Here is a 24511-nt window from a genome sequence, read left to right as displayed (position 1 = left end):
GGCTCCCTCCAAAGTCCTTGGCTGTCTCAGCCCATTGGGTTGAGGGAAGTTAAAGGGGTTGGAGGGGATCTGGAGGCTTTGCCAGCTGGAGTTGGTCCTTTGCCAACTCTTCCCTTGCAGCTTTATCCTGACTTTTCTACTCCACTTGTTTGCATCAGGGATCAGAGTGGAGGGATGGAGGGTTTCAGGCCTGGGGTGGGGGGTGTCTTTGGGGACATTGCAGCAGTAGGCATGGACAGTCCTCCCACAAACTGAAACAACAGAGTGGGATCCCTGCTCCACAGATCCCAGCCTGCTGCTTACATTGAAGGGCGAAGTCCCTTTCTTTTTGGAGCCATCCTTCAAAATATTCCCTGAGCTTTGTGTGTTTTTAAGTGTGGATTGTTGATCTGAGGCAGGAAACATCCATAGTGGGAGAAATTGGTGATTGTCCCATGCCAGCAGCAGAGGATGAGGGCCTGAGCTGCAGAGGGACGTGGAGCAGCTGTGACTCCAAGGTCAGCTAAATGCTTGGGCTGCTCTCCCAGTGTCTGTTTTTTTGGCCTGTTTTGTGTTAGATGGACACTTAGGATTTTAATTGGGATAGGTAATTAGAACAGATAAATATTTAGGGGTTTATTCTGTGTCTGTGCAAGTGTTTTTCACTTAGTTGCATTAGAAGCAACAGGAAAATGGGATTTTTTTTCACCTGGGCACAAATTTCAGCAGCAAGAAATGCTTGATCTTCATCCCAGACTGCAAGGATGATGCTCCCTGTCCCAGCCAGCCACATGCAGCAGGCAGGGGCTTTTCCCTGGCTCGGGGCAGATGCAGATGTTGTTGTTGTGGTCAGTGACTGATCACTGCTTCCTCCCAGAGGAACCTTTTCCCTTTCCCTGCCTCTCCCCCAGCCTGGTGTGAATGGGTTTTGTCAGAGCATTGTTGGGATGTCGCTCAAGCGGGCACCGGCCCTGTCTGAAAGGATTTTCTTTGTCCCCTGTCCTGCCGGGGCTCCGGCCAGGCTCAGCCACCCAGGGAGGAGCAGGTGCTGGCAGAGAGGCACAAACAAAAGCAGAGTGTTTCAGCAAGATTTACTGATTTGCAGCTCCTCTGGCTGGGACAGTGCTTTATGGTTTTGTGCACCGCTGTGTCCTGCCAGCTTGGGTAGGCACTGGTTGCTTCCCCAGGCTCCTGCAGAGGTGTGGCACCTGCCAGGCAGCATCCACTGGATTTAGGGAGTTTCAGGAGCCTCCCATAGGACACATCAGGAGGATCACTGATCACTGTGCCCCAGAGAGGAGGAAATGTGGGGTTGCATGAACTGCCTGCGAACCAAGAGAACAAAGCTGTGCCATCTGCCACAGCTTCTTTCAAGAGGCTCCTGCGTATCCAGGCTAACAATACAGCATTTCTTCAAAGGCTGAAATCTTGCTTGCACACTCAGAAAAAGCACTTGCAAAGCTCCACATAATGGTGCCATATGGTAGATCTTGCCATAACAATCCTCTCTATTTTCTGCCAGCAACTAGACTTTCCAGCAGATGGGTGAATGACTGATGTCCTTTATATCTGCTTAACACTCCTTGTCACTCCAAGGCTTGTAATGCTCTGTGTGTGGTGCTGTGCACTGGGCAGGGGGCTGGGATGCCTTGGTTTGGAGAGGATGGGAGGAGCCCCAGCATGACCCAGGACCCCTCTCTGTCTCTCCTCACAGTGGGGTGGGTCACGGTGGCATCTCCATCCCTGCAGAATGAGAGTGATGCTCTGCTGGCTGCTGACAGAGCTTAGGTGCTCAGAGGAGCTGCTGAGTCTGATGTGGCTTTGCTTGCCCCTGAAGCACAAGATTCTGCCTCTCCCTGATCCCACAGGCTGCTCCCAGCCTGCATCCCTGCTGGTGGAGGGATGGGTTCAGAGGAGGTGCTGCTCCAGACATTCCTCAACGCTTGCCTTGCCCAGGCTTTGAGGAAATTCCATTTACTGCTCCCAATGGGGCTTTGCAGCCTTTTCACTTCTGAGCTAGTGATGCAGAAGAAATTAGAGCAACCTCCATCCTGCCCTGCATCCTGCCTGTGATGTGCAGCAGCCTGTTTTTAGCCTGTGAAACCAGAGCAGGTAACCTTCCCTGGGTGCCTCAGCCCAGACTCCAGCAGCTGACAAATTTTTTGGATTTGGGGAGGTGACAGCAGGAGGTGAATGGCTGTGCAGTGTCCCCAGCCCCCCAGACTCAGGATGGGTGCAGGCTTTTGCCCACTGATGTTGCCTGAGCTTTTTGTGCCTTCCCCTCACATGGAAGGCGGCTGTATCCCCTCCCTGCTGCTTTATGAAGTAGTGGAAACTTGTGAGCCTGAGGAACAATAAAAAGGTCTCTGGCAGCTTATATGATTTATCACATCATTTGTTTTTGCTGTACTTGGGGCAGCTAATGCATTTCATCCGAGCTGCTCTCTGGATGCTATCAGGAGATGGTGAGGAGATAGAATCCCCTGTACAGACATTAAATCTGTTGCCTTTGAAATGTTTCCTGGTGGTCAATAGGTCTGTGGCTCATGATGTGCAGTGCTGGGGCAGGATTCTCCATGGATAGCTGTCCCTTGGAGCTGTGCCTCCCCTTCCTCTTGGCATGCTGGGATGATGGCTGTTTTATATCCTGCTTGAGCAGGGAGCATATAAACATGAGGAGAAACGGTGGTGTGGTCAGTGTGAGCACTGCTGTGTGTCAATAACAGCTCAGCCTTGGGAACTCATTGCTAGCAATCTCCATTGTGCTCAGGAACTTCAGCAATGTGCTTTCTCCCCCGGTTTCTAATCCAATAAGGAGAAAGTATGAGGTTTTGGGCTTTGCAAAACAACACGGCTTTTAAGTAGCAGCTGAGGGATCAGCTGCAAAGCCAAGCTTTGCATTTCATGCTTGCAGGTCAGCTGTCATACTTTGCTGCTTGGTCCTTCCAGCATGAAGGACTTCAGGATTTTGAGAACCACTGGATGGTGACCAAAGCCATTTCCCCTATATCTGCAAAGAAAAGCATGTGGCTGGTATCTGGAAAAAATGACAATTGCAGTAGCCCTTGTGTCCTGGGCAAGCCACCCCTTTCTGCAGGGTCCATCCAGAGCCAGATGCTGAGTGTGGAGCTCCTGACCCCATCCCACTGCTGTCTCCCAAAACCAAGCTCCCTCGGCTTTTGAATCACTTTTAAGAAGGCAAACCAAATGATAGGTAACATCTGCTTTTAAATTCACTCTGTGGGGATCCGTGTGCCATATGGACACTTCACCAGGCTGCCCAGTTTTTGTTTTTTTTGATGTGAACAGTCTGGACCTGCCAGGCTGTCATCCCAGCCCAGCGCTCACGGCGCTTGTTTTCATCACCTTGTGTTGTTAACGCCCTCCCAGCTAATCTCTAAATGCACCTTTTGATAGGCAAGCATCTGATAGGGAAGTCACACACCTACTCGGTCAGAAAATAAGGGTTTTCTGCCTACCTGTGTTCCTTGGACCTGAATGAACCAATCCACCAAGGAACTTTGTATTTCAGCAGAAACAGCCCTGTAATTGCAGTATCTATTACTGCTACAAACCAGCGTGGGGTCTTGCCCAAAAACGTGCTGTTCCCAACCCCAGATTCTACAAAGGAGCCATGTTACAGCACAATGTAGGGCAGGGAGCACATAAGGAGCCCCTTTGTTTCCAGGAGAAGTCTAAGTGGAGTGGAAAAATAATACAGTCTACCTGCTAAATGCTTTCCACTTTGCACTTCGTAAAAGAGGAGGCCACATCCCTGGGAGATGCCTGGCAGCTCATTTGGTAACATATCAGTGACCTTAATTGGGGCATTTAGGTTTTTGGCTTGCACTTGCTCTGAGTATTCCTGGCACAGGTCACCATGGAGGGCACCAGCCTCTCTGGACAGGGAATCTGCTCCGGGAGCAGTCTTCTTCCCCACTGCTCAGTGGTTGGGTGGTGTTGCTGGAGTTATGAGCAGGATTGGACAGCAGATGAGTTGTGCTCGATCACCTTGCTCAGCTGGAAGCATTCCTGCTGGGAATAGCCTGTGCCTGCCTTGTATCCCTGAGCAGATACCAGTGGAAGCTGTCCGTGCTGCTGTAGCATCTGCTGTTGGCAGAGGCTGGGTGTTCCTCAGCGTGGGAACATCACCAAGGTCAGCTTTTGGCAGCTGAGGCTTTTGCAGCCCTGCAGGGAGGATCCTGCCTGAGTGCCCAGTGATCTCAATTCCCATGAACTCCAGTGTTCCAATCAATACCAGTATTTACAGGGATCAGCTTCCCTTTCCCAACCACGCCCAACATCTGTAAACCAGTCTGTGCCTGCTTGCATGTGACATCTGCTGGGTGTCAGACCCTGAAATCATAGAAATCACAGAAATCACAGAATGGTTTGGGTGGGAAGGGACCTTAAAGATCATCTCATTCCAGCTCCCTGCCATGGACAGGGACACCTTCCACCAGACCAGGTTGCTCCAAGTCTCATCCAGCCTTGGTCAGAAGTGTCCTCCTCTCAGGGTGACTCTGCTTTGCACCTGAGTAAGTTCTTAAAAATGCTGTTGGGATTCCAGGTGTGACTAAAGCCAGGCCTGTGGGGCATGAGGACTTGTCCCATCCATTTCCATCCTCTATTGCTCCATCAGCATCAGGCTACAGCTGGCTTCTGCTTCCCGTGGCTGCATTCTCTAGTTCCCACAACCAGAGTGGTATCTCTCGGGATACTTTCAGGATTAAGTTGGTGTGGGGCTTTGTAGCCTCTGATTCCATCCAGCCCCTTTTGAAACCCTTCCCAGAGCATTATCTGGGGAAACCTTGGCATGGTTTAGCCCCAGACCAACCATCCACAGTGTTCCTACCTGAGCATCCCTGTCAGGCAGGGCACATCTGGAGCCACTCTTGACTTGATTTCCAGCTTGAGCAGCTCCCTGAGATGCCAGCAGCAGCAGCAGTGTCCAATCTGACTGAAAAGGGAGCTGCTGCTTGCGTTCTGTAAGAGGTGAGAGATCCACATGTGAAACCTTACTTATTTGCCAGCTCTGTGCTTTATTATGGTAGGAGGTGCTCCCATCAAAGGACAGCCATCCCCAGCTCTGGTTGATTGGATTGAATCCATTTGAGCTGTCACAGTAGTGGATTATAGGCTGAGACATATTTTTGTTGCTTTTTCAGGGTGTATGTACAATTGTGTGGAAGAAGCATGCTGGTGATGCACCTGCAGGGCTTCTGGATCTGAGAGTGCTCTGCAGGGTGAAACTGTGTAGATCAATAACTCAGGCTGGAAAAGTACCCTGGGTTAATTAAAATGGGAGAAAGGTTTTCCAGATGAGGTCGGTGAAAAGGTCACAGGAGGCTGAGCTCAATAAATAACATTAAAAAAAAAGTGTATATGAGGTTATATAGATATATATATGATAACAAAAAAAGAGAAACTAAGTGGATACCTCTCTTAAAATACACTAATATTGAAATATAAGCAGCTTTGAAACCTTTAGCCTATTAAAATAATCATTGAATTAAAATATTAAAGCATGACATGCTGTCTGCCTCAGTTAGGTATCTGATGGGAACATGAATCAACTGCAGCTGGAGTTTATTGAAGGGCTAAATCAGCTATTGATGGCCATAATCTGTCTGCAGGAGGAGGAAGGAATATATATTTCATTTGTGTCTGTCCAGTGTGTTCAGGTCAATAACTGAGCAGGGTGGATTGGGGTCTTTCTGAGACTAGGAAGAAAAATTCGTTGTGGGAGGAGGTTAACCAGGCATGAGCACTTCCAAGTGCTTCTGTTATTCCTTGTTGCTGCTACTCATTCACTTGGCTGTAAGCAATTTCCTTTATTCAGGGAATTCATAAAGGCAAAATGAATAATAATCTTTTATCTGTAATGCTTATTCATTAAAAATATGAATAGTTGATTTTTTTTTTGTTCATGTTCTGTAATTGCAGCTGCAAGTTGTCACGGAGAAATTAAAAATACACAGTGATAATATTAGCAGGGTTGGCTTGTCTGAGGAGTTGTTTTTAAGCTCTCAGGGTACTGTAGCTGAAAAGAAGTGTGCTGAGGAGGAGGCATTTTTATTAGTGATAATAAAAACAAAAGACTTTAAAAAAAAACCCTGAGATAAATCTGCATACACTGAGAATTGCAGTTGCCTAAATAAAGCTGCAGCTGGAGGAGCTCCTCCTGCAGCACGGGGTGGGTGTGGAGGCAGGGGCTGTTTGTAACAGCCACTGGTTAATAAGGATTAATATTCCTTTTTTTCCAAGAAAACAGCTTAAAAGGAAAATAAGGAGCTGAGTGGGGTGTGTTCTGGGGCAGGGGTTTGCTGAAGGCAGCAGGGCCAGCACTGGAAGCAGCAGCTGCTGCTCCGGCCACACGGGCAGCGGAAAAACAAGGGATGAGGAATGGGGGGAAAAATGCTGATTGCCATTTCCCCTGAGACCACAGCCTTCTGGGATAAATCACATTGATGAACTTGGAGAAGAATGCCTGGAAGAGAGTGAAAAAGCAATATGACCCCTGAGAAAGGAAGGCGGTGCAGGCTTCAACAGGACATTATTTATGGACTTCTTAATTCCCATGCTGGACCCCTAAATGCCAAACATTGCCAAAAAGTTCACACTTTGTTTTTTTCCTTCTATTTTTTTCCAAAATTTTTGAACATTCTTGGATCTCTCTCATGCTTCATTTGATGATCCAAGAGATCTCATCTTTGCATGCTATAGCCTCACTTACAGAAGGTTCTAAAATCTGTGCATCCACCCACCAGGAGTAAATTCACTTGCTGTTTATTATGTTGGTCATTTATTGCTCCAGTAACATCTTTCTGTATGTGTGTATATAAATATATATATATACATATATATATATATAATATAAATATATATGTGCTCACCTGTATGTATAAGTAAATCCAGAGAGAAGTGGATGCCTCATCCCTGGAAGTTTTAAAGCCAGTTTTGATGGGACTTGGAGCAGCTTGGTCTAGTGTGTGGCATCCCTGCTCACAGGGAATGTGTTGAAACTAGCTGGTCTTTATGGTCCTGCCCAAAACAAGCTTTTCTGTCATTCTATAAACATATATATGTATGTTTATACAAACCCAGCACAAACAAGCAAATTTCAAATAATCATTATTTCAGGTATGGCAATGAGTGACCCCCAGTCTCCTCCATGTACTAAATTTGCACAATTTATCAACCAGAAAGGAACATTGGATTTAAAGGTTTTTAATTTTCTTTTCTTACAACCTGTAAGGATATTTTGGAGTTGCAGACTCCTCTATAGGAAGTTATTCCTTATTTAATCTCTGCTCCCAGATGCTTCATGCAGAATGTCTGATGGCACGAAGGACCTGTGGGATGAAGGGGAAGAACCCGTGCTGGTCACACTGTGGTCTTGTGGACATGGGTAGGCAGCACTTGGGCTCCCCCAGCTCCAGGAGCCCATCCTGGAGGTCATTCCTGAAGTCAGGAGATTTGCAGCATGCTGCTGTCTCCCTCCTGTTGCCCCCACTAATGCTCTGTTGTCCACTAATGCTCTCAGTCTGTGGAAGATGCTCATTAAAACATGGCATGAGTGAGGTGGCAGGGACAGGAGTTTGTCTCAAAGGACTGAGGCTGGACTTGTTGCTTTTCCTGCTGGGATGGTCGAATGTTTCTTCCGGTGGTTTTTTGGCTTTGCCTTCAGGAGGTGGTGGGAGATGGCAGTGGCTACCAACCAGAGAGGTGGTGACATCTCCCTCCTTGGAGATACTCAAAAAACCATCTGTACGTGGCCCTGCTGGACCAGGGGGTTGGTTGCCCACAGGCCACCTCACAGCATTGAGGTGCCAGCCTGGGGAGGTGCAGGCCATGGGGACATCTGTCCCTGAGTGCTGCTGCGTGTCCTCCAAGGGAGAGCTGTGGACTACTTATTACTTGTTTGGCTCACAGGGTTGTGCTCACCATGTGCTGAGCTCAGCCACACATTTCTCAGGTAGCTTTAGGAGAATGCTGTGAGACCTCACCTTCAGTGGAGCTCATGCTGTGCTCAGAGAGAAGGGGTGAGGCTTGCTTGGCTGGAATGGAGAGCTGTCAGCAGAGCACACAGCATGGAAGTGTTGTACCTCCTGGAAATAGCAAAATACACACTGAGAGTCAAGGCTTCCCTATGAGTTTTTTTAAAAAAACATATTCAAATGAAGATTTAATGTGGAAACCTGTTTCCTGATGTAAAGGTGAATAGTTTAGCTGTACAGGATAAACATTTAAGAGTAGCATATCTCTTTCCAGTAAAAACACTCTGGGCAGAGACTTCCTTTTGGCTGTTATTTTTTATGCCACTGACCTGATTCCAGAAGAGTATTAAAAATAGTGAAGTTGGCAGATCCTGACACAGGAGGAAGCCAGGTGGAAGGGGCAGAGCTGTGAAAGGTGAGGGGTGAGGGCTGTGAGGGTGATGGACACCGACCCATGGTTGTCTTCCCACTCTTCAACAGCTGCCAGCATCACAAGCTGTACTACTGGGAGTGTGTGGACTGCAAATGGCCCATAAAATGAATTTCCAGTTAGAATCACCTAATTATCAAGCTCATGATTATTAATTGAAGGCCCATATGGGTGTGAGTTTCTGAACAGCTTCTCTGCCGCGCTGTGACTCCAGTTGATTGTTAAAGGCTTTGTGGGAGCTGCATTTCTGCAGTGGGCTGTGAGCCCCCAGAAAACAGGTGTTGTTCCTGTCCTTTCTTGATCTTTTGGGGCTGTTTCTGAGCAGCCTGCACTGAGATGCACATCAGTGAGCCTAAGCAAAGGGCTGGAGGTGGCTGCAGGAATCCCCAAACACGTAAAAACCAGCAAAAACCTGACTCTTCCCAGCTGAGTCACTGTTAGGGCTCTGAATTACAGTCCTTAGTCACTGTTTGATTAGGAGGATTTTCATATTCACTGGGTGCCACACAGCATTTATTCAAACACCTCTCCTGAGCATCCTGCAAGATATCATTAGGTAGGTGTTGAGTGATGCAGGGCTGTGATGACTGAACGTGTTAGAGCTGAGGCACGATGAAATGTGCTGTGTGAGACTTAGAAGCATTTCTGCACCTTTTTTGGATGTGTTTGCACGTTGTCATGTGCCAGCACCTCCCTAATATGTTCTTCTGTTTTGTCCCTTCTTGCTCCTGCTTAGGTTTCAGCTTGGTTTAGGGTTTTTTTTTCCTTGTTAATAAATCTTCACATTTGCACAAGTTGTCTTTTTAGGGTATGGGCATTTTGAAAGCTTCAGTAAATGTTTTTCTGTGGATCTAAGTGCAGATGTGCTTATGGCTGGTGCTTTCAGGCCAGATTATCAGATTCACATGGCCAGAAAGTGGGGTCACAGTGGAAGCAGTTTCCTGTGCTCTCTCAAACCCTCACCACAGAGGTAAATATTCATCAAGAGCCCCTTGTCCTCCCCCACACTCCCAGATTTACTTTTCCAGTGAGGTGAATTTCAGCCAGGTCCCTGTGTGGGTGTCATCCTGTTGGTCACCTTTAGACTTCCAAAAAAGTGTTCAAGGCCAGGCTGTAAGGGACCATGAGCAACCTGGTTTAGAAGGTGGAGAATGTTGGAACTAGATGATATTTAAGGTCTCTCCCAGCCCAAACCATTCTGTGATTTCTATGAACTGAGGCTGAAGCAGAGCTTGGATGTTGACTGGCTCATAGCCTGAGGAAGCAACGGGGAAGTGCAGTTTTGATTTTGAGGCATGGAAGGGTGACAAGGCTTGCCCAAGGCTGGGGTGGAGGTTGGTTGTTTGATAGGGATCTCTGACCTCCCAGGCTGTAAGGACATGGGAATGTTTGAGCGTGGCAGTGGTTGGAGTAGTCCCTAGCCCAGGTTCTCCTCCCTGGCTGCAGGAGGATGGGATGTGTCTTGCACTGGGCTCAGGTTTTCTCAGTCCTCTCTTTTCCCCCAGTCTCTGTTACAGCAGAATGGGTTTTCTGTTGTAAAGGTGTCCAAGTCTGTTTCCAGAACTCCACCAGCATCAGCTCTGTGCAGCATGGTGGTTTGAAGATTTGGGGTAAAAAGGTCAAGGCAGAGGCAAAGCCTCCTCAATGAGTGTGTAATAAAAAAAGCCTCTGCAACAGTTTTCCTTTTGAGGAGTAATTTCATCAAGAAGAGAAATCAATACCTGCTGTGCATAGATAAGCCTTTCTGAGGTGTTTGGGACTGCCAGCAGCCCTCTGTCACTGGTTGTTGTGCTGGAGGGGGCCCCTGGGTTTGGGTTACAAGAAAAAGCTCCCTTCCTTGGCTACTGGGTGCAATATGAGCTTGAATTATATCAGCTGAATTTCCTGGTGGCCTGTGGGCTTGCTGGTGCAGGGACCCATCTTTTGCCAGAGGCATCTTGCTTAGCCTTCCCCAAATGAGGCTTTGACTGGGGTACAGAAGCTGTTTTAGTTGCTAAGTGTTATTGTTCAGGCAGGGAAGCTTTAGCAGTTCTCCATATATGGTGTTTTTTTGCTTGCTGGAATTAAATGTGTAATTTTTAATGGGGATCCTCTTACTTAAATCCACAGTCTGGGTGGGATGAGTTGGCTTGAAGCCATGGCAGGGCTTCCCTGTGACCTTCTGCAGCCTCTCAGTGCTGCCCCCAAACCCCTCCAGCACGAGGATTATCATCAGTGCTGGTGGTTTTAAGAGACACCCATGGCTCTAAGATCAATGTTGGCTTCAGCAGCAAGCCTCCCAGCCCTGCCTGAATGTTTTATTTAGTTCCCTCATAAAAGCTTTGACCTACATCCAGCACCAGGAAGCGATGAGGCTTTGATAATGCTCGGGCATCCCGGCGGAGGGGCACGCTGCTAACTGAGCTTCTGAGTCAGAAATGGATGTGTGCTTTAAAACATCAGATAAACCAATAAAGGCTTCAGTCAGTAAACAGCTTTATCTCTGCCAGGCAGTACGTGATGCAGTTTTGATGGGGAGGATGTACCTCTTTATGAGCTGTAGGTATTAGGGAAAGAGCTTTCTATTCTTAGCTGTAGGAAAACAAAGCAAAAGCCAATTTTTGATGATATGAGGGTGTCAGCAGTGGAAATGGGCTGGACCACTCAGGGTGAGGTGCTCTAGTGAAGTAATGATGATAAAAAGAAAGGTCCTGTTTGAATTTTTCTTTGCTCTGTGTGTGTGTCTTAGATGAGATTGCTCACCTGAAGCTGTCAGTGTGAGCTTTGTGGGCAGCCCTGATGGCTTCATGGATGTCCTTTCCAAAACACTCACAGCCTTTAAAAGCAATGAAGAAGATGTCTGAGGGGGACAAGGCAGGGAAGTTTACAGCCCAGAGTCAGGAAAGGTCAGCAAGAGCAGGATGAGGATTGGCATCATTGCCCTGACAAATCCAGAGTCATGGGGTGATGCTGTGGGGTCACTGCTGTGCCATGGTGTGACCCCACATTGATTTACACTGCTTGTCTGGGGGGCTGTGTCTGTGCCATCACCTGTTTGTGTACTCATGGTGCATGTTTTGTGTTTCTTTCCCCCTCTCCAGGATGAGCTTGACCTCACAGACAAGCACAGAGAGGCCATGTTTGCGCTGCCGGCGGAGAAGAAGTGGCAGATCTACTGCAGCAAGAAAAAGGTAAGAGATTTCATGGGTGCTGAGCCTCTTCCCTCTCATGCAGGATGGGGGGAAGCACACAGCTCTCTTGGGATGCCAGGTGATCTGTGGGGTGTCACAGAAATGGGCCTGTGTGACCGTGTTCACAGGGGTCCGAGGATGAAGGAGGAGATGAGGATCTGACTCCATGTTTCAGAAGGCTTGATTTATTATTTTATAATATATATTACATTAAAACTATACTAAAAGAATAGAAGAAAGGATTTCATCAGAAGGCTAGCTAAGAATAGAAAAAGAAGGAATGAATAACAAAGGCTTGTGGCTGGGACAGAGTCTGAGCCAGCTGGACTGTGATTGGCCATTAATTAGAAACATCCACATGAGACCAATCCCAGATGCACCTGTTGCATTCCACAGCAGCAGATAACCATTGGTTACATTTTGTTCCTGAGGCCTCTCAGCTTCTCAGGAGGAAAAATCCTAAGGAAAGGATTTTCCATAAAAGATGTCTGTGACAGACCTGTTCCTGGGGTGACCCTGGGAAAAGAGAATCTTTGGTCCCCAGCCCATTCAGGCTGGAGAGAGTGTCCCCACAACCCACATGGGTGTCCCCACAACACCATGCTCATCCCTGCCAGCACATCAGGGCCATGTGGAACTCTGTGGGCACTGAGGTTGGCCTTGCAGGGCTGAGGGGCTGCTCACCATCTCCTCAGAGCCCCTCCCAGGACCTAAAGGGGGCTTATAAAACAGATGAGGACAAACCTTATAATAGGGGCTGTTGCAGTAGGACAAGGGATAATGGTTTTAAACTGCAGGTTTATTTAGGTTTGATTAAAGAAGAAGGTTTTTACAGTGAGGGTGTTGAAACACTGGCACAGGTTGCCCAGAGAAGCTGTGGATGCCCCATCCCTGGAAGTGTTTCAGGCCAGGTTGGGTGGGGTTTGGAGCCACATGGTCTGGTAGCAGGTGTCCCTGCATTGGAATCAGCTGATCTTTAAGCTTCCTGCCAACACAAACCATTCTGGGGTTCTGTGATTCCATTGCCAAATTTGCCACAGTGCTCCTCACCTGGCTGCAGGGGGTGGCTGGGCAGTCACTGCCCTGCTCAGAGGGTGCTCACTGCTGTAAATTCTCTTTTCTCCTGCTGTAGCAATGGCACCAGATTTTCCATCCACATTTTAGGCCAAGAGCAGGCTTACCTTGCTCATGTAGGATTAAATTTTAAGCCTCTCATAAATACCCCTGAAATCCCTGTATTATTGTTAGACAGAGGCCTGCTATGCCCCAGATTTAAATGGGAGGGGAGAAGGGATGTGAACAAATTACAGGCACTGCTCTGGATCAACAGGAGAATGGGCAGGGGATGCTGCTCCTCACTCCCTGGTGGATAAGCAGAGCCTGGCCCTGGTGTGTCTGGATAATGGGAGAGTTAAATCAAGCAAAGCCATGTAATTATTATTGTGAGTGCAGATTACAGGCTATCTAATCTCCTGAGGAAGGGTTTAGATGGAGCTGATGGTGGCTCTTTCCCTTTCCAGACCCTCCTTGCTCTCATGGGTTTTTAAAGGCTGAGCTATGAAACTCCTCGTTCATGGGGGGAAGGAGCCACAGAAGTGTCTGGGGCATCATCCTCTGAGGATCCATCTGAGCCTGGATCCTGGCTGCTGCTCTCCTCTGGTCCTCATTCCTCTGGCTGTTCCAGCCATTCCTTCCCTGCTTGTGATGCCATAAATACACATATAAATATATTTATACATATACATATACATATACATATACATATACATATACATATACATATATTTATAACTATAAATATAAATGTAAATGTAAATGTATGTGCACACCTGTATGTATGAGTAAATCCAGAGAGAGAGAAGTTGTGGATGCCTCATCCCTGGAAATTTGAAATTAAATTTCAATTTTAAAATTTAAAATTAAATTTTAAAGTGAGCTGCAGGGCACATGTGCCACTGCTTGCTCTGATGGAGACAAATATTGTTAATTAAAAATGAGTGAGACCATATCAATGAAGGCTCCAGCCATGGAGGAAATCAGGACTGACATGGGCTGGAGAGCAGGTCTATGCACAGCAGGCTCTAGGCTGTCCTGCCCCGTGTGGTGATGGCTGGTGATGAGCAGCAGAAACACTGGTGGATATCCTGGCAGCTCGTGGTGAATCTCACTTGTGCTCCTGTGCATTTATGAGGCCAGATCACCTACATGGCAGCCTGGCATGGAGGAGAGGGGCTGCACTCCTCCAGCTGAGAGCAGTGTCTGCTTTTTGGGCCGGGCAGCAGGGCTGGGCATGGGACAGTGGTCCTGCCTCCCTGGAGTGGCAGTGGTTTGGGAAGTGCAGGGTGTGCCCAAAGCCTGTGTTTGACAACAAGATGTTGCTTGAGATGCTTGCAACACCCGGTTTTACCTGGTGGGTCCCAGGGGGCTGGAAAAGGTGGACATCAGTGTCAGGCAGCTGCCTGATTACCAACAACCCAGAATTCTCCTCTGAGCAGTTTCTGCTCTTCACTCTGCTGCCAGTTTTGGCTGGAGCTTCTGCTGTGCTGTTGGTGTCATCCACCACACTCAGCTCTCCAGAGCACATCCCTGATGTTGCTGTTTTATGTATTCCTATGACAGGCAAGATTTCATAAAAGGGAAACAAAAATGAGACATTTTTTGCTGGGTTGTCCTGGAAAGAGACCTGACAGCCTTGGCAGCACCTGTTGAGAGGAAATAGGGGAAATCCAGCTGTCCCCCAGGCACGTTTCTTTCCCTGGAATATTTCCCCCTGGCCTGCAGCCCTGGTTTCATCCTGGTTTCTCTGCCCTGCTAGCAGCTGGTTTTATCCCAGCCCACAGGACTGGCTTGGCAGGGTGGAGGCTCTGTCCTCCCTGATTCTCCATCTGTGGAGGGAATGGGTTTGATCCCATCCTTGGGGTGCACTGCATGAACTCCTCGTGGTCCCAGCCCTCCTGCATCACCCTGTGTCACTCAGGGGACAGACAGAGGGACAAAAAGCATCTCGGGGTGGGGCTGCCCACTTCTGTCAGCAGCAGCCTGAGGAGGAGCTGAACTCTGCTCTGAACCCAGCAGCCCTGCAGTGCTGGGGTCAGGAGAGAGATTTATAGATTATTCTCTGAAGCTGTCAGCCCCTCTATGGCTGGGATAAAGCAGGGAAATGCAAAGGCAGAGATGCATTGCCAGTGGGATGAAATCTGCTTTTAGAAGTGGTATTTCTGGACCATGACTCGTTTCATGGCTCATCCCAAAATATTTCACTCCCTGCTGGCCCTGCTCTCCAGGAGAGGATATTGCTAGGAAGTGCAGGGAGGAGGAAGCAGGAGGGTTTCCAGATTTGCTGTTTCTTTGGCTGTGGGTTTGCCTTAGTGCAAGGGTGTGACTCAGGATGGCCTTTTTCCAGAGGGAGTTAATGATTAACCCTTGGTGCTTAGTCTGCAGGACCTGTTTAATCACAGGAGATTTGGCTCCTGACAGCTCATGCAGGTCATGCCAAGCTGTTAAAGCAGCTCAAAGGGTGGCTTTTATGAGCCTCAAAATATAGGTGGGTACAGGGTGTTGGAAGCTCAAAAATAAATGACCAGGTGAGAGGGATGGGTAGTGAAAAACAGCTGATGTCAATGCTGGGTCTGGCTCTGCCTCTCTCCCTCTGGGTCCAGCTGAGCATTTCCAAAGCTGGAGTAGAGGAAAAATGACCTGCAGGGATGCCAAGGGATGCTGAGCTCTGTAAGCTTGTGTTGAGAACCCAGCGGCATCACCAGCCCTGGGTGCATTGCTCTGAGCAGTGTGAAGCAAAGCTTGTATCTAAAATTTCCTCAGAGGTCAGATAAAAACCTTTTGCACTAGAAAGAGGCAGCAGTGGTGATTTTTCAGGGGAAATGTGTAATAAATGAGTGATGTCTCTCCAGCTATCCTCTATTTCCCAGGCAGACAGCCTCTTTCCCCTCCAACTGCTCCTTCCACCCACTCCCTCCAGAGAGCTTTGCTTTCCAGCTCCTTCTTCCACTTGTCCTGCTCAGCCCTGCAGCTCTTTTTTGGGGCTTGCCTCCCATTTCCTTCATTTAAAAAACATCAACCCCCCCCCATCCCCATATTTTTTTGCTGCAGTAGCCAGAACTAAGAGCAAAAGGTGACAAAGATGGCATGCAGGGGAGGGGAGGATAAAACAGCTGGGCATTTTGCCATGCTCCAGGGTCACCTGGGATGGATGAGAAGGATTTCATGACCTCTGAACATGCAGATAGACCTGCTGTTATTGCAGCAGCAGGTTGAAATACCATCTCAGGTGTCATTTGCTCAGGCTGACAGAGAGAAACTGCCTGTTTGCATGGCTGGGGATGTTTTTCACTGGGAAATGTTTATAGTTTTTATCTTTCAAGGTAATTCCCCTTTTAGTTCCAATCACAACACACTTTTGTTTAAGCAAGGTTTTTCTCCCTCACCAGCCAAAAAATGCATCTGTTAGCAATCTTTTTTGGATTTTGAAGCAGAGCTTTTCAAACAATGAACCAGCTGACTACCAAAGGCATCTGGTCATGCTATATTTGCTTATGGGGAGCATAATTTTTAAACCCTGGGAAAAGTGTACAGGGGCACGTGTGTGTGTTTGTGGAGGAGAGGGTATAGCAAGTGTAAGCATATGGAAAAACCAGAGCAGGCTGGGCTGGGCTGGTTCAGACCCTGAGATCCCAGCCTGGGGAGAGTCTGATGAAATTCCAGCCCTTTGCAGCACAGCTCCATGGGGAAGCAGCTTTGGTGCTGTTCCAGGGATACCTGGAGGGATGGGGGAGCCTTGGGGGGCTGTGGTGGGTCCAAATCTCCACCAGCACACTCCTGGCAAAGGCTGGGCCATGTTGGTGGAGCTGGGCTGGATTTAAACATCTCATAGAGGCTGCTTGGCTTTAAAACCTGTCCCTGCCACAGCCTGGTTCCTCTCTGACCTTGGAAACAGCATCCAGGTGGATCATCCAGAGCAGTCAGTGAGCTGCCACTGCTGCCAGCTTTCCCTTGTCCTGCTGTTGTGGAGCAGCAAGGAGGGGTGGGGAACACTGTGCAAAATAGAAGTTATGTCAGGACAATGTGTAAAATTGAAGGGGGTGTTTCTGTTTTTGCAGACATGGTGCATCAATTGGTGCCAATTGAAGAGGGTTGTTTTTTTTTAATCCTTTCCTGAGGAGTTCTCCTGGGGCAGACCAGCCTTGCAGGTGGTGCCAAGAGGGAGGTGAACCCCAAAAATCATAGAATTGTTAAGGTTGGAAAGACCTCTGAGGTCACTGAATCCAGCCCTTAACCCAGTGCTGCTGTGTTCACCCTTAAACCACAGCCCCAAGTGCCACATCCCTACTTTTCTGAACACTTCAGGGATGGTGATTCCACCATTCCCTGGGCAGCCTGTTCCAGTGCCTGACCACATTTTTAATGAAGAAATTATTGCAGACATCCAATCCAATCCAAGCCTCCCCTGGCACAACCTGAGGCCATTTCCTTTTGTCCTGTCACTTTCTACCTTGGAGAGAAGCCACTGGTGTTGTGACTGAGGGGCTTGCATGGAGCTGGCTGCTGTGAGCCAGCCCTTTCCCTCCAGCCCTGTAGGGTGTAGCTTGGTGTGTTGGACATCAGCTGGGTGGGGAGCTCAGCCAGCCACCAGCAGTTATCCCAAAGCAGCTCCAGATCCAGTTATCCCAGAGCACCACCATGGTAGGGAAGCAGGCTGCTGGCTCAGGTGTGACATCACCTGCAGGCTGAGGAGCTGTGAGGTGCTGCCAGAAGCTTCTTGAGGAAGCAAAGCAGGTGTGACAAAGCTCTGAGGAGCATCACAGGGGTGTTTCTCCCCACCACCATGGGGACACGCTGGGGGGCTGCACTGCTCCCAGCAGCTGCATTCCTGCAGCAGGAGCTTGTGGGGAGGCTCCTTCCAGGTGCAAACAGGTTGAGAGCAGCCTTGAAATTGCTTTGAGCCACCACTGGCTGAGCCCCCACCTCCTGTGCCCAGTGGCCATTGGGAAGAGAAGGAATTCTGGCAGTGGGAGCTGCTGACACTCCAAGGGGGAGGCACAAGGGCTGTGGAAGTGTCAGGCTCAAAACCAAGACATGACAGGGCTGGGGAGTGTGAAATCCCCCTGGGAAGAGCAAAGGGATGGCTGGAGCTGCCAGACTGGTGACCCTCACTTGGGAAAGCTCCTGCTAATGGCTGGGCACTGCTTTCCCTGCAGTGCTGAGGAGGGGATGGAGCTCATTTGTGGGGTTCACATCACAGCAGCCCCTGTCACCCTGGAACAGAGCAGCCTCCATCAGCCCCATGCACAGGGCTCGGGACAGCAGAGGCTGTGACGTGAGAGGGTGACCTGGTGACAGCAGGGCTGCAGCTGATGGGATTTGTGGTTTTGCCAGGTCCCTGGAAAGAAGAAACAGGTGAGGGGCTCAGGTGGAACAAAGCAGGGGATGCAGCAAGGGCTGCCCTTGTCTGTGCAGCTTTGGCATGTCTCAATTTTTGCAGCTGAGCACATGTGGGCCTGGAGGACAGTGAGGGATGTTGATGTGCAATTAAAGCCATCAGTGTCTCTGACAGAGCAGCTCAGTCTGGGTTGCAGCAGGGTTCAGAGCAGCCCTCACTCCTTTGCTGCTTGAGAGCACACACAGCAGCCCCAGCCCAGGGAAAAAGGGTCTGGGAGATGTTCAGTGCTGCAGTGGAACATCCTGGAGACACTCACATTTGATGGAGGTGCTCAGCTCTGTGTCTGGGCATCCCTCCCTGCAGGCAGGCTGCAAACCCCGCATCCCCAAAACCCACCCTGCGTGCTGGGAGAGCATTTTTCACACTCACCCTTTCAAACCCTGATGCTGGAGAGGTTCCTCCCTCCCCCTGGCGCTGAGCAGAGCCTTGTGACTCACTTCCCTCCGGGCTGTGCCTTTGTCAGGAGATTTCTTTACCACCAGGAGCACACCAAAGGACACTTCCCAGTGTGCTGTAGACCATTAGCCCCAGTAATTACCACTGAGCAACGTCCTGCAGGGAGCTGAGGGGAGGGAAGCCCCTGCCCTGATCCTTGCCTGCTTTATTGTGCAGTCCCCCTTTGCCTGGGAAGCTGCTTTCTGAGGAGCCTGCCCAGCTGCTCGTCGGAATTAATGAGGTTCTGCTGCACTTAATTGAGAGCACTCTCTAAATTGGGGGTTTCAGGGAGGAAATGCAAGAGCCCGGGGGAGACCAGCAAAGGGAAATATTTATAATGCAGCACGTTAATTATAAATGAGCAGTTTAGCCAATTTTGTTGTTCAGCCTCCCCTCCACCCCCCTGGAGACCTTTATTTGCTCCAGTGCTTCTTTTCAACCCTAAATGAGCAGCAGGTCCTCATCCCTGGCTGCCTCACAGGTGTTCACAGCACAGGGCAGGTCCTGGGCTGTGGGGTGAGCCAGCCCTGCTGCTTTCCCTCCCCATTCCTCAGCAGGGATCTCACTCCCTGCCCAGATGTGCTGGGCACATCTGGACACCTCTGGCTGCTGTGCCATGCTGGGGACCTTGCCACCTTTCCTGGTTGGTGTTTCTGGTGGGACAGAGATGCTCCTTATAAGAGGGACAATGGGAAGGAGCTTCTCTGACACCTCCAGGAGGTGACAGGACCATGCTCAAGGCACCTGTGAGTGTCCCAGCTCTGCTGTCCCCTGGAGTCCATTTGCATGCTGGAATCTGAAGTGGGGCAGGAAAGCTGGGAAAATCAGAATTCCCACAAGCTTTGTGCAGAGCCCTGACAGGGCACTGAGAGGGTTGGCACGAGTGCCCAGGGCTCAGTGAGGAGCTGGAAGTCCCCATGGCCATGTCAGACAGAATTGACACCCAGCAGACAGATGGCCTGAGCCTCAGCCCAGCTGCTTGGCACCTCTGAGGGACTGTGGGGTCAGGAAAAAGTGTTAAAGCAAAGGGCAGAGGTTCCCAGGCCTCTTGCTGCTCTCACACTTGTGTTGTCCCTGCCTTGGAGCCGGGCACAGCCAAAGGAAGGGTCAGGGCTGGAGGCACAGGCTGTTCTGCCCAGGGGCAAACTGAGTCTCATCCAAATCACCTGTCCTTCACTCTCCTTGTCCTCATCTTGGCTGCAGCTGGGGAAGTTTGGATGCACAGAAGTTTTCCACATCAGCCTCTTGAGGCACAGTGAATATTTGGGGCTCGGCTGTTTGTGAGCACTGAGGTGGGGGCAGAGAGGAGCTTGTCCAGCTCCCCCCATCACAGGTGTTTGTGGTGTGGGATGAGGTTTACAAACAGCTCTGAAAGTTAGGGAAGGGGCAAAGCCATGCAGCCAGTCAGGCTGTGATCAGAAGATGGTTACTGATGGAAGATGTTTGGGATCTGTGTAGAATTTGTTGACTCCAGCCTAGAGCTGTGTGGCATTTCTGCTGTGAAATCATCTTCTTCTTTTAATATATATGTCTTTAAAAAAATAAAAGTGAGGGAAAAGGTTAATTATGAAGTATTCCCTCAAATTCTGCCTGCTTGAAATCATCTTCTTCTTTTAATATATATGTCTTTAAAAAAATAAAGTGAGGGAAAAGGTTAATTATGAAGTATTCCCTCAAATTCTGCCTGCTTGCTCCATGCAGCCCCTGGGAATGTGCAGCATTACCTGAGCTGGGCTCAGAGGTAACTGAGGGATTTTAATCCTTCAATCCTATCCTACAAGAACAGGGTAGCACCTGAAAACCCCTCTTGAGCCCTGACAGATGCAGGGCATCGTGGACCAGGATGGCAGATGAGGCTCTGCATCACTCAGTGTCACAGACCATGGGCCCAGGGGTGGCATCCTTTAAGAGGTGACATTGCCAGATGCATGTTCCCTCCCAGTGCCTTATGAAGCCCCCAGAGGAGCTGTTGTGCCTGGAGTCTCTCTTAGGCTGTTGATATGTTGATAAGTCATGGTTCTGCTCCAGGAGTGCAGCCTAGATCATGTCACATTTAAACATTCTTCATTGCTTGTAAACATTTTCCCCCTGAGCATATTCAAGGCTGTGCAGCCAAAGCTTCAAGGGCACTGTGGAGTTGAAATGAGAGATTTGGATGTAAAATTTCAGTCTTGTTTCCCTGAAGCTGATAATCACAAGACTGATGCAGTATCAGTGGGACAGTGTTTGGTCACAGGCAGGTGGTGTAATTGTATTTATGGCAGTTCAATAAATCAGGTAATGTTTGCATAGATGGAGTTAGGGGGAAGCTCAGAATATAGAAAGTCACGCTTTTATGTTAATATAAAGTTAGCAAGAGCTCAGGGGTGCTTCAGAAATCGTTGGTCATGAAGGGCAGGGAATGTTAATACTATTTTTTTACTAATCTGGCTTTGTCTCACTTTTTTTATCCCCTACCCAGGACCAGGAAGAAAATAAAGGAGCCACCAGCTGGCCAGAGTTCTACATTGATCAGCTGAATTCCATGGCTGCTGTGAGTATCCCCTGGTGACTCTGAACCCCCTGTGGGGCAGCAGCAGGGTGGGGACAGTGCCAGCATTGTGCCTGAGAGGGTGGCAGTGTCACCTCTTAGACCAACAGCTGCACAATGGAGACGCTCCTGCAGCACCTGGGGTGTTCTGTGCAGCCACAGAACCATGGGCCAGAACCATGGGTGGGCTTTGGGTGGCAGTGTCACCTGTAACAGGTACAGCTGCACAATGGAGATGCTCCTGCAGCACCTGGGGTGTTCTGTGCAGCCACAGAACCATGGGTGGGTTTGGGTGGGAAGGGACCTTAAAGGACATCCAGTTCCAACCCCCTTCCACCAGGAAGAGACCAGGTAGCTCCAAGCCCCATGCAGCCTGGCCTTGAGCACTCCCAGAGGGATGAGCAGGGGCTGTGAGCCAGCAGGGAGTGTGCTGCTTCCCTCTGGGAAGGCAGGAACACCCAGTGCTGGCCATGGGCTGCCAGCCAGGCAGGGCCCTGAGCCTGAGCAGAGCTTGTGATCAAAGCCTGCCAGATGCCTGCAGGGTGGCTTTGATCTCCCTGACGTGCTGCTGAAGAGGAGCTGGGTTAAATGGAGGGGTCAGCACAGCTCCTCATATCTGCTGGGACCCTTTCTGCCTTGGATCAGCCTCAGCCAGGGCTGGCAGGGCTCACCCTGACACCTCTGGGGGCCCAGCACTGCTGGATGCTGCAGGAGCCACTCAGGGAGCTGCTTTAGCTGTAGCTGTGCCTCATGCATGCCCAGGGAGCAGGCAGCCCTGGTGCAGGAGTCAAATCCCAGCCCCAGCCCCAGCTGGAGAGCAAAATCCAGTGTGGGAGATGCATCCTGTGCACACAGCCCCTGTGGCCATCTCTGCTGGGTTGCACTGGGAGACTTGGGAGTGTCAGGGCTGGCTGTTCACCATCCCCACGGCCTACTCTGGATGATCTCCAATAGCCTAATGCTTTTTTTGGATGTCTTTTTTTACATTGTGGTGCCCAAAACTGCCCCCAGGACTCCAGCTGAGGTCACAGCAGTGCAGCGCAGAGCAGGAATTGTGTGGGGGCTTGGAGGCAGTGCCTTCACCCCTCTGTCCCCATCCAGGCTGTCTCCTTGCAGAGCATGGAGTGGTTTTCCTCACTGCTCTTTTTCCCAAGTTCTGGGATTGCCATAAGGATTCCAGACTTCCAGGGTGGGTTTAGGATCCCCATGGCTCGGCACAGTGGGTGGTGGGCACTGCCACTGCCACTCCTTGGGCACACAGGGACATTGCCCTTCTGATCTCTGCCTTCCTCCTTGCACAGAGAAAGTCCCTGATCGCCTTGGAAAAAGAAGATGAGGAGGAGAGAAATAAAACAATTGAAAGTTTGAAGACTGCACTGCGGACAAAACCAATGAGGCAATTCCCTTTCCCTTTTCCTTCCCTTTCCCTTTCCCTTTCCCTTTCCCTTTCCCTTTCCCTTTCCCCTTCCCTTTCCCCTTCCCTTTCCCCTTCCCTTTCCCCTTCCCTTTCCCCTTTCCCCTTTCCCCTTTCCCCTTTCCCCTTCCCTTTCCCCTTTCCCCTTTCCCCTTTCCCCTTTCCCCTTTCCCCTTCCCTTTCTCCTTCCCTTTCCCCTTTCCCCTTTCTTTCCCTTCCCTTTCCCCTTTCCCCTTTCCCCTTCCCATTCCCTTTCCCCTTCCCTTTCCCCTTCCCTTTCCCCTTCCCTTCCCTTCCCTTCCCTTCCCTTCCCTTCCCTTCCCTTCCCTTCCCTTCCCTTCCCTTCCCTTCCCTTCCCTTCCCTTCCCTTCCCTTCCCTTCCCTTCCCTTCCCTTCCCTTCCCTTCCCTTCCCTTCCCTATTTGTGGCTTTGGATTTGAGTTCTCTGCCAGAGCAGGGGGTTAAATAGGAATATAAATGGGAGCTGTACAGGGTGAGGGAGTTGAGGACTCTGAGGCACTAACTGCCTTTTTTTGGTTTCACCAACTGCTTTTTTTTGTGTCATATTTTGTCATTTTTTTCCTTTTTCTTGGTCCTTTAGTGACCAAGAGCCACCAAGACCTCCCTGTTTATTCAGGCAAATCAGACAACTTTTTTATTCTTCCAAATTTTCCTTTGTACTGAACATAATGTAAAAATACTGAACAGAATGTAAAAATTCCTTGAAGATTGATTTTTTTTTTCCCTAAGAAAACAAGAATTTTTATTGGTCAGCTAGGACCTTTGTTTCAGCTTCAACTCCTCTTGCACTTTATAAGGGAATAAAGTCACATGAATCTTCAGGCTTTTATGAAATGGAAAAGAATTTTTGATGGGAGGATAAATGAAGGCTGGGATGCTTTCTGAATGTCTGCAGCTTTTCCTAATTTCATTTTCTCTGGAGTCTGCATGCACACTTTTGCAACACCTAATGTGCCTCAGGTTGACATCTTCTGATGGGAATATGTTCCATTGGGAAGTGTCTGACCTGTTTTGGTTATGGAAGAAACAAATTTACTATTGCTTGCAAATACCTTTCTCTCTCCCACCTGTGGTTAATGGTAAGAAATTCCCAAGGTCCAGGGTGAGCACCTGATTTCTGTGACACCTGGACCTTGTGGGTGTTGGCCCCTGCAGTGAGCAGGGCTGCTGGCCAGCCAGGAAACTTTATAAAACCCTTAAAAGTGGGATTTGAGTGTTTTTTGAGGGATGCAGCAGGCTCTGTAGAAAACTTTACCTGTTGGACCTACTTCTGCACCCAGGGAAGTGAACACCAACTTTTCTATTGACTTTGGCTGGAAGAAGAGCAAGCTTTGAAGCAGAGAAAGCAGTTTTCCCCAAGCCTGCAATTACTCCTTTTGTTGCTGCCCACCAGCATGGCTTGTTTTGAATTAAAATCATCCTAGTGCTGGGATGTTCTTGGCTCCTTTGCCTTTCCAGCCTTTTGCCAATGCAGAGGACACCCAGCCTGGGTGGCACTGGGCATGGGGGCCCTAAAATGCCTCAGCAGGGTGCAGTGCTGGGTCTGCCTGCTCTGGTGAACCTGCCTGGGCACTGCCCTGTGTTTGCTGTCTGCTCTCTGTTCAGTGGTGTTGTAAATCATCGTAAAAATCAGAAATCCCATAAAATTGGGGAGCTGTGCCTGAGGGAGGAGAGGGGTGTGGATGGTGATGCAGGAGAGGTGGCAGAAGGCAGAAAGGCTGACACTGAGGTGTCTGCAGCTGATGAGGTGGTGACTTCAGGGCTTGGGATCTTCTTCCAGTTCAAAAATTGTCTCAAAACTCAGGTTGGTGTTTTTGCAGTGTGACTGCAAACTTCCAACCTCCATCCTGAGACTTGTGTTGGTGACTGGGTTAGCTGGTTCTCTTTGAAATATCCTCACTCTGAGGAACCTTCTGCATGTAGCAGAGGCAACCAGGCACCAACTACATTGATTTTAACACCCCCATCCCTGTGTCTGGGCCAGAGGAGGCCTTCAGGCTTTCTGATGAAAGTATATTCCATGAACAAGTATACAGGATGTTTCTAGGTGTACATCGACAGACTGATTGGGGGTAAAAG

The 24511-nt window shown here is 49.3% G+C and overlaps 1 protein-coding gene across 2 annotated transcripts in view; it reads left to right on the top strand.

Moving 5' to 3' along the window:
• DAAM1 (dishevelled associated activator of morphogenesis 1) overlaps positions 1 to 24511 on the top strand; it is a 97305-nt gene that overhangs the window by 42968 nt on the left and 29826 nt on the right. For both annotated transcript variants that reach the window (XM_036384021.2, XM_036384020.2), the window contains exons 4-6: positions 11490 to 11579; positions 20930 to 21001; positions 22300 to 22394. In XM_036384021.2, the coding sequence (XP_036239914.1) occupies positions 11490 to 11579; positions 20930 to 21001; positions 22300 to 22394 (257 nt within the window). The remainder of the gene's footprint in view (positions 1 to 11489; positions 11580 to 20929; positions 21002 to 22299; positions 22395 to 24511) is intronic.

This window comes from Molothrus ater, chromosome 6, assembly GCF_012460135.2.
Source record: "Molothrus ater isolate BHLD 08-10-18 breed brown headed cowbird chromosome 6, BPBGC_Mater_1.1, whole genome shotgun sequence".
Lineage (NCBI taxonomy): Eukaryota > Metazoa > Chordata > Aves > Passeriformes > Icteridae > Molothrus > Molothrus ater.
The sequence above is the reverse complement of the archived record's forward strand: the minus strand, read 5'-3'. Positions and strand labels throughout refer to the sequence as shown.